This window comes from Labrus mixtus, chromosome 7, assembly GCF_963584025.1.
Source record: "Labrus mixtus chromosome 7, fLabMix1.1, whole genome shotgun sequence".
Lineage (NCBI taxonomy): Eukaryota > Metazoa > Chordata > Actinopteri > Labriformes > Labridae > Labrus > Labrus mixtus.
The window spans coordinates 11,633,901-11,644,209 of record NC_083618.1 but is presented as its reverse complement, the minus strand read 5'-3'; the positions used below and the strand labels follow the sequence as shown (position 1 = coordinate 11,644,209).

The window sequence follows — 10,309 nt, the reverse complement described above, 5'->3', positions numbered from 1 at the left end:
TGTTTTTTTTCCAGAAATGTCCAGTTTCAGTGGGAGAGAAGAGAAAGATCCGCGTCCTCGAGTACACGTGGAAATAACTCAGCTCTATGAATTCAAATGGTCCACCACACAGTTGGGGGTAAGGAGTGAGCCTAAATTCATCTCAATATTTTTTGCTTTATGATGCGGTGCTATAGTCGGACAGTAGCGTAAGGAATTAGTTAATTGATTCGATCTCGACTATTTACTTACTAAGACTTAATTTACTTCATTATTCTTTTGTTTTAGGTGGTAAAGCAGGTAGGTTTTCTTGATTATCTAGCTCTATTTTGAGGCTTTTTAAATGAATTTTAGGCACATTATACTGTACCTGCTTATCACCTTACTTCATATTTACTGCACAATTGCCTTTGTTAACTTTTATTTATTCGAGTTATGATAAAGTTATGTGTGTGAACTGAAATTTGTTGCAATAGTTCATTTTATTGCCCATTACCCCGACCCACTGCAGCTTTTGGTTAAGATGTAACTCTCAATAAAATATAATTTTTGTGTCACACAGCAAAGCTATATTTCCTTAAAAAAAACGTAATTGTTCATCGTTGCCACAAAGTGCATTTGATTGGAGAAATGAATCTTTTGGATTTAAATATTTCTGTGTTTTAAAGGAATAGCAAACTTTTGTATTGCTAAATAAATGTAAATGTAAATAGTTTACATTGAGTTAATGTAGAAACGTGTACTAATGTAAATATGATAGATAACTTAATTTTTTTAACATTATAGTTACTTTGGTGTGTGTGTTCTTTCAGTCTCTTTTGGGATCGATAAACAGAAAGAAAGAGTTGAGTCATTTAGCCAAGGTACTGAACGTCAACCAATGTACTTGAGGTTCCTGCTTGACTCTAGCTGGAGCAACATGTGCTTTCTGTGATCAAGGGCAGAGGTTACATTTCAACACTAGGGGGAAACATAGCCATTGACTCTGGGAATTCATTAATTTCCTGTTTCCTTGAATGCCATTATATATTTAAGCTGCTGTTGCATGCACATTAATTCCTGAGTGGTTACATGTAACCAATGAACAAATCAAACAAAAGAGATAATTTCACTCAATTTAACTTCCCCCAGGGCTATTCTCAAGAAAGAGATTATGAATTACCCAACCAATAACTGTAATTGTGTGACTACCTTTCTTTGCACTTGTTGAATTAAGACAAATTTTCATATCTGAGATTTCAGTAAAATATAGAGTTAATTTTTTGATCGCCTTGTGCCACATTTGTTCTTCAATGGTGCAGAGACGGAAATTAAGCTGTTGCACAATTTCTGTACACAACAAGTGGCCCTTTATTTAAGTAACCTTCAATAAAGAAGAAAATAAACTAGCATAATCTTTTAATTTATTGACATTTATATGATTTGGAATATTCTTATTCTGGGGTATCAAAGTCTGAGGGGGTATCAAAATGGAATTTAAGCATTAGAGTTAAAACACTCTTTATATTTTAATTCCATCATTTTAGGGACTCCTGATGTGGAATAGAGTTCAGCTTTTTTAATAATGTTTGGTAAAGTAATACACTTTACTTTTCACAAACTTAAGGTTTGAGCAAGTACATCAATCAATCTGTATTTGTATAGTGCCAATTCATAACAAATGTTATCTGAAGAGACTTTACAAAAAGCAGGTAAAAAAAACCTTACTCATTGTTATTTAATATTACATAAGAGCTGGTAAAAAAAAAACGTACTCATTGTTATTTAATATTACATAAGAGCTGGTAAAAAATCCTTACTCATTGTCATTTAATATTACATAAGAGCTGGTAAAAAAAAACCTTACTCATTGTTATTTAATATTACATAAGAGCTGGTAAAAAAAAACGTACTCATTGTTATTTAATATTACATAAGAGCAGGTAAAAAAAAACGTACTCATTGCTATATCACAAAGACCGACCATTAATCCATCACGAGCACAGCACTTAGCAACATTAAGCAAAGTTACAGTGGCAGGAAATAAATTCCTTTGACGAGGCAGAAAGCTTTTCTTTTTCTACATTTTGTATATTTATATATGTATTTTTTAAATCTTATCTTATATTTCCACATTTACTGTATATGTATTAGTCATTTTTGAGTGTTTATTGCATCGCCTTGCGGAACAGTCTTTACATTTCACTGCACATCTGTTTGAGCATGTGACAAATAAAAATCTTGAATCTTGGGCAAAACCAGACTCATACAGGATCATAGAAGAGACATCCATTGAGCGCTGATATTGAATGAATAAACAGCACTTTTTAATGAACTGTACTATACAGGCGTTTTAAATATTGTTCATGAACATTGCGTTACTTCTCCTGCTGAACAATACATGCACAAAAGCAACGGTCAGCAGACTCTGAGTTCACTGGTTACATGATAAATGAAGGAGCTGCTCTGCTATAACATAGAGAAATACAGTGAGTGAGTGCAGGAACATATTTATGTGTTGGTTTGCAACAGTTTCAGTCAAGTTGGAAAATAATTGTCTCACACAAGATTCATTTGAATGTTTATATGATGAGAGATGTTGTTCTGTTATTGCCAATAACTTTACAACTATAAGCTAGGACTGTTGTAGGGAAAACTTGTCGTAGGTTATACTGAAGATCATCACAAAGTCAGAGGCCTAGTCCTGATCATCATACGAGATCAAGACTTTCATAGACTGAAGTGAATACAGTAATACAGATGACTGACATTGTAGTTTGAATTGTAAAAAAAAAAACACGGTCCCGGGTTTAATCCTTTGGCTTCATAGATACTTAGCATCAGTTTTCAGGGCATGGCTGTCTGTGTCCAATCCCGGCAAAGAGGGTCTGCCTGTAAGATTCAACTGAAGACCCACAAATCTAGTAACTTCAGTCAATTAAAAAGGGTCACGCATGCCCCTGCTGCATATGGAAGAAAATAGGTTTGTAATTCTTTGGGTAGAAAATTACAATTAAAAAACAACATATTAAGATAAAGTATTGACATTCAAAATTTCTAGGTTACCAATGTCCACACATACGTTTTTCTAAAAGTGTTTGAATGTATTCACACATATCACAGACTATTACCTACAAATAACACAGAATCATATTGAAAGAAGAATAGCCAGAGCTGAAGAAATAACACCTTTATTGTTAAGACACAGTGGAGACTATGTTTCCAACTTCTCTTATCACAGTCAGTATTTGGCAGTGTACATGTATGGAAATTAAATGTCATGAGTATTGCTATAAAGTGAGAAAGATAATAATGGCATTTAACAAAATGTAAACTAAAATTCCCATCGACACCTCACAAAATATATTTTAAAAAGTCAAATGTATATTTAAATATGTAAATACTCACATATTTTATAATAATTTATGTTCCATAAAACATACATACAATATTTGTATGTATTTAAATTGAAAACATTTAAATCAAACTTTAATATCATTTTAAAATCTGCCCCATTAGCCAGTCAGTAGCTGATGATTAGCAAATAAAAAGGATATTCAGCTCATTTAGCAGTGCTGGCAGCATACCACCTGTTGCTCAACTGCACAGAGATAAAAGCATTACACAGTGATGAGCTCTTTTCCACAGAGACAGGTATTTCCACTGTCAAGGATGAGACAATAGCTCCCTGATTCTTGAAGGTCTCACCTGTGGAAATCCAGTTTGGACTGCAGACAGCTGGAAAGAAAGTGACCATCAAAACTAACTTACATGTGTTTTTTTTGTTGATTTGCTGCAGCAGAAGGCTTTAAAGCCTCTGTACACCCACACAGGTTCATCATTCAAGCTGATTAAACCAGGAGAGGGTTGTAAATAGCTTGAGCTTAAGTGATGTTGTCAAGTTATATATTCTAAGCAACAATAACAAAAGGTAACCAAGTCCTTCTTCCCGGAAGGTTTCTCCAAATTTAACAGGTTAGTGGAGCTGTCAGTCAAACAAACTTTAACTCAACCACATATTTCTGAGAAAAGGTCTACTGACACCTGTGTGGGTGTAAAGATGTTCAGATATGATAATTAGTTGAGCAGGAACTAGTCTTCAAGTAATATATGTACAGGAGAGGCAAGAACAAGTAAACCCCCAAAAAGAAAATGGTTTTGCATGTGGTGGCCACAAACATTTTCTCTCTCCTTATCCTTCCTGACTGATTCGTCTCCAGTCTTGTGTTCTGCTAGTGTCCATGTTACAACTGGTAAAACGAGGCATTATAAAGTTATAATGTTAAAAAGGCTTAGCAATTCAGATTGTTCTGATTAAGTGTAAAAATTCTCAGATATTCTCTTTCAATCTTCCAAAATCTTAAAAAGGGAACAAAAAGGGAATTTTAGATGTTATTAGTGGTGATTAAAACAATACTAGTTATTGTCGTTTGAATTTGTTTATATAACTTTAAATAAGTAAAACCATATATTAAGGTTAATTAGCAAATAATATATGTGTGTGTGTTGGCATTAAATAGTTTGAAGTATTCACAAGTTGTTTATGGTTTAATATTACATGACTAAACCAATTATCAATTTCTCTAAGATATTATGGTTCTCTTAATCCTTGTTGTCTTCATTTTACGATAATGTTAACGTTCTATATGACAGTACCATTTGAATAGTGCTCTGACTGTAACTGATAGCAGTAGATTTCTTCTTATATATAAGGTAACTACTGGTACACTTACTGGCTGATTTTATTTCTTGGCTAACAAATCACAAGCCACTAAAAAATTAAATAACTTCTACAAATCATACACACTCTGTGGAAAAAACTTTCTTTATGGATGCAACCAAAATATATCTTTACCAACTTCTCAGCAGGATGTAAAAGTATTTATATACTTGGTTCAACTTCACTGAATTTAGCACTTTACCTTTCTTTGTGGTCGTGAATCCCTGGACGGCACAGGCAGTTTAGGTGATGATAAATCCTAAACAGCTCATCCAACCACAGTTGAGTTAGCTGAAAAAGGAAGGAAAATCATAGATGAAGTCTCCAGTGGTGATCAGAGAAAACAAGGCTGCTGTGATTTACGTGTGGTTTCTAACAAATACATGGCAAACTCCTGATGTACAAGTTCTGTTCCTCTATACTGACATCTTAATGACAGTTAGGTTGTTTGGGAATAATCCCGAGCTTAGATTAATTCCCATTCTGTGAAAGCCTCAAATCAGTGATATTACTGTCAGGTTGGGTGAGGTAAGTCGAAATTTGTTAATGACATTAACCTTGGATAACTCCGCTTAAATTGCTCCTTGATACGGCAGTTAAAGAGGATGCCAGGAGCCTGTTCTACGAAGCAGGATTTGGGCTTAGCGATGTAACTTCAGGGTTAACCCTGAGTTTTCAGTTCTATGGCGGTCAATCAATTGTTACCTGGGTATATCGCCACGGTAACTTATGCTGCACACCGAACCTGCTCCAGAGCAGGTCATGTTGGAGATAAGAGATCGACCTGTGGAAATCTCCGCACACTGAACAATCAGATCTTTTGATTGTGGAGCTCCTGGAGCTGATTGAGAGGGGGGGGGGAGGAGGGAGAGAGACTTCATGTGTCCTGTATAATAACATTATAGTCCGTAAAGTTAATGATTATTTTTTAACTGATATCATCTTTAATCCTTCAACAGAGACTAAAAAAAGTGGAGCTGTGTTTTTATGTTGTTAAATTACAAATAGCTTCTTATGGCTTTGAATTATATATAATGTTTAGTGTCTCCATGCCGCTCTGTTTGTTATCGTCAGAGCTACAGCTGAAATATAACTTCTCAAACTGTTATACTCGCCACATGAAAGAGTCAGAGACACACATCCAGTTAAGAGAAAATGCAGGAGTTGTTTTTTTCAGTTTTAAGGCGAACTAATGATGGGAAAAAAATATAATGAGCCGTAGTTTGCACATTAATACTCGCCGATGTTTCTTTTATCTGCCAGTTGTTCTGCCTGCATTTGTTGCTGCAGCTGTGTAACTTAAGTCTCTGGGAGACTGTTTGTTTTAAATGTCTTTCTATTATTAATACCGTTTGTTTCATAGTTTGTTAGATATGAAGATCCGCTGACAAAAGACGCTGTTATGCTTGTGATAGGTTATATGAAGCTTACTCTGCCCCTTTTATGTGAACGAGCTCTTGGAAACTCGAGGGTAACTTATCAGGTTGATAACCAGCTTAGTATGACTGTTAATCACGGTCTCTTATGTTAGCGTTAATGTAGCCAGATAACTCAAAGATACCCTGGGTATGTTAATCTTGCTTCGTAGTACAGGCCCCAGATGAGATACCAAAGATTAAGATTGAAGAGAATTACCTACTGTTGTTGTTGTTGTTGTTGTCGTTGTCGTTGATGGCTTCCAGTGAGGGCATCATTGGGTTAATTCAATTTATATAATTAGAATAAAAAACGACTTATTTGTGTACCCCTGGAAAAAATGTATGTAACATTTATGTTATTAAGATTCATGTTGTGTATCTACACCAATCTCTCATTCATATGAATATCACCAATATTTTCTAAACCAAGTTGAATTACCTGCTGCAGATAACTGCTGATGAGTTTATAGATGGCCAAGAATTGTATCGCATCTGAAGAACTACTTCCATTAATGTCACTGAATCTGACTGAATGAGAGATTTTCTGTGATACAAAAAAGGCCTTATTGAATATTCCCTAACTAGAGACAGTGCTACTTTTGATTAATGAAGATTGTAAAATTGGATAACTCTTTGTCAGACATGATCATTTAACCTATGTGAGGTTAAGCTATTGCTACTGCACAACAAGGTCAAGGAAGGTGAGACTCTTAGTTTAATCCCATCAGGATAATAACTTCAGTTCCTCCATATGGAGAGAGTTGGTGTAAATGGTAAAGTGTTAGTGTAGTTTTGCAAATCAAGATGATCTTTCAACACAGTGTACTGAAGCATCAAATAATAGAACATGAACAAAAACATGAGCTTTAGATCACATTAAAATGTTAACTTGATTAGTGACAGAGAAGAGCCTCTTCTCATGACATTCTCAAGTAAACCAAAATGTATAGCCTTTTGACAGAGAAAATCTGCTTTATCCTTTACATTTGTAAATGAGTCCATATTTAAAACAAACACCACAGTGCATACAATTCATGATAAAGTTTGTGGACACCTCTATTTATAATTACATTTGTGCGTCAACCACATCAAATCTTAATAGCTGCATAAAATCAAGTATATAGCTATGAAATCACATAGATGTAAAATTGAAGTATGGGCTGTAAAGAGTTCATTAACACATGCCATTGTCAAAGGATGCCATATTTGCAAAGGGATTTAATTGGCATGTTTTAATGAGTTTGGTGTGAAAAAACTCAAATGGCCTACACAGATCCCTGGTTCTAACCACAACTAAAAACCTCTTAGAGTTTACGAAGGCAATTGCCTGATCTGACAAATGCTCTTTGATTCTCAAAAATGTTGTTGAAAGCCTTCCTAGAAGAAGGTTATCCACAGCTGTTGAGGCGTGTTGCATGAAGGTGCATAAGCTTGGCTAACTGCATATTAATGCCCATGGTTTCTGGGCTGTAAATTAACTCCTAAATAATGTTATGAATTTACTTCCATTCATTCAATTATTGAATCCGTAATTCCCATTACCTAATCTTTAATCCTTTAGGCATGGTAAGTGGAGCAAATTACTTTAGGGCGAGGCTTCTCTATCCGGTGAGATAATTGCTCACCTCAGTTAACTTTTGTGCTCCCTCACAGTCCTGTAATCCAATTTTGACAACTTGACCAAAAGGTTGGTGGTTGGGTATAAAAACCCCACTACACAAATCTAAGTCTTGTGTCTACCAACACGATTGGGTTCTTTGGACGGAGAAGCTCAACAGAACAACAGCATAGTGAAGATGGTGTGGGATGGAGGAATTGAGCCCAATGGCACAGAGGGAAAGAACTTCTACATCCCCATGTCCAACAGGACTGGGATTGTTAGAAATCCTTTTGAATATCCACAGTATTATATGGTGGATCCAATGATCTACAAGCTCCTGGCTTTCTACATGTTCTTCCTGATCTGCACTGGGACTCCCATCAACGCTCTGACATTGCTGGTAACATTCCAAAACAAGAAGCTCCAGCAACCTCTCAACTACATTCTGGTCAACCTGGCTGTGGCCGGACTCATCATGTGCGCCTTCGGATTTACCATCACCATCACATCTGCTATGAACGGCTACTTCATTCTTGGGGCAACTTTCTGTGCTATTGAGGGATTCATGGCCACACTTGGAGGTATGGAATTAACTTCAATCTGTCATGCTTAATTTCTTTCTGCTTTACAAAATTCCCTTAAAGTTTCCTCAGTATTTTAACCCTTTTCCACAGAGCTGGTACAATTTCATGACAGACAATATGGAATACCTTACAATGAGGGCGATAATCTGGACATATATTGATAATTCATCTTAATTCTTTAACAACAAACAACTTCATTTTGGAAAGCTGTTGTCTAAGATCCCTCATTCTCTCTGCAGGTGAAGTTGCTCTATGGTCACTGGTAGTCCTGGCTATCGAAAGATACATTGTTGTCTGCAAACCCATGGGAAGCTTCAAGTTCAGTGGTGCTCATGCAGGGGCTGGAGTTCTTTTTACTTGGATCATGGCTTTCTCATGTGCTGGACCCCCATTGTTTGGCTGGTCAAGGTAAGTGATACAATATATATCACTGGAAATCTGAATACTTAAACACCAGCCTAAACAAAAAAATGAAGGCTTAAGGAAATGAGAGTGTAATTTTCTTCCCTCAACAAAGGTACCTTCCTGAGGGCATGCAGTGCTCCTGTGGACCTGACTACTACACTCTTGCTCCAGGCTTCAACAATGAATCATATGTCATCTACATGTTTATAGTTCACTTCTTTGTTCCTGTGTTCATCATTTCCTTTACATATGGAAGCCTTGTGCTGACTGTCAAAGCTGTAAGTAAAGTTTGTGAAATGTAGAACTAGAAAGGAATTTCATCACAATGTATGTAAAACTGTTTGTGCCACAAATCCTCATGGAGTTTTTGGTATGAAACCCTTTAGGCTGCAGCTCAGCAGCAGGAGTCAGAATCTACCCAGAAGGCTGAGAGGGAAGTCACACGTATGTGCATCTTGATGGTTTTTGGCTTCCTGGTAGCCTGGACACCATATGCAACTTTCAGCGGCTGGATCTTCATGAACAAGGGAGCTTCCTTCACCGCTATGACAGCAGCTATTCCTGCCTTCTTTGCAAAGAGCTCAGCATTGTACAACCCTGTCATCTATGTGCTATTTAACAAACAGGTTAGTTCATATAAAATAATCATATATACTGTTCTTTCCATGCTTGTCATGTTAACATGATTTGTAATCCTGCATATCTGATTATAACCTCCTTATCTATCCTTCTCAGTTCCGTAACTGCATCCTGAGCACTATTGGAATGGGCGGCATGGTGGAGGATGAGAGCTCAGTTTCCGCAAGCAAGACAGAAGTGTCTTCTGTCTCTTAAATACAGAGACATTTTCTCATACCTGGACATTTTACTTTCTACTATCTTTTTGATCTGGAATAACCCTCAACATGGACTGAGTAAAGTTCAGGGACATCTGAACTACTTTAATAGTGATGAACAGCTCCAGGATGGAAGTCATCTCATCTTTTTAAAGGATGTTGGAAATGATTGGTTGACCCAAATTCAAATCAATGCAAATAATTGTCTCGATGTATGTGGATGCTCACTTTGACTCCACATGCTATCAGAGACACAGTTTCCCCTAAAATTATTCAGCTATTTGGAAACATTTAAGTACAAACATCCTTAAACAACATATGGTTTAACAGCCACAATGTTTCCTTTTTTACGACATTGCAAGGGGCATATTTTGTACTGATTTCAAAATAAGTAACTATGTACAACTCTACTTTTCTCACTTGCTGTGTTGGTCATAATGAATTGTAAACATTGTATATATTATTAGTATAGATAAATAAATGCATGCATGAAAATCTGTTGTCATATTGGCTTCATTTTAAACAACTGAATATTATGACCTTCTGACAATCCTTTAAATTTGCAATCTTAAGAAATGCTATCTTGAGAATTTAATTAGCTTACCTTACTAGGTTAATTCAACTCACATAGGGGCTTTCCTTTTCTTTTAAGTAAAAAATCTAAATCATACTGGCCTACCAAGTGTTACCAATTTAAGTCCGTTCATGGAATATATGTGACTTTGCATACTATCTGTGGAAGGTCAGCCCACAGGAGGCATCTCTGGGTAATCTTATGTGGGTAACCA

General features: G+C 36.1%; 1 protein-coding gene across 1 annotated transcript; it reads left to right on the top strand.

The window, feature by feature from the left end:
- The first annotated feature begins 35 nt into the window (after nucleotides 1-35).
- Nucleotides 36-10,016, top strand: LOC132977987 (green-sensitive opsin-like). Its single transcript, XM_061042946.1, has 6 exons — nucleotides 36-118; nucleotides 7,750-8,277; nucleotides 8,520-8,688; nucleotides 8,798-8,963; nucleotides 9,072-9,311; nucleotides 9,421-10,016. Exons 2-6 carry the CDS (start codon nucleotides 7,893-7,895, stop codon nucleotides 9,517-9,519), a joined length of 1,059 nt encoding a protein of 352 aa, XP_060898929.1. The 5' UTR covers nucleotides 36-118; nucleotides 7,750-7,892; the 3' UTR covers nucleotides 9,520-10,016.
- The last annotated feature ends 293 nt before the right edge of the window (nucleotides 10,017-10,309 follow it).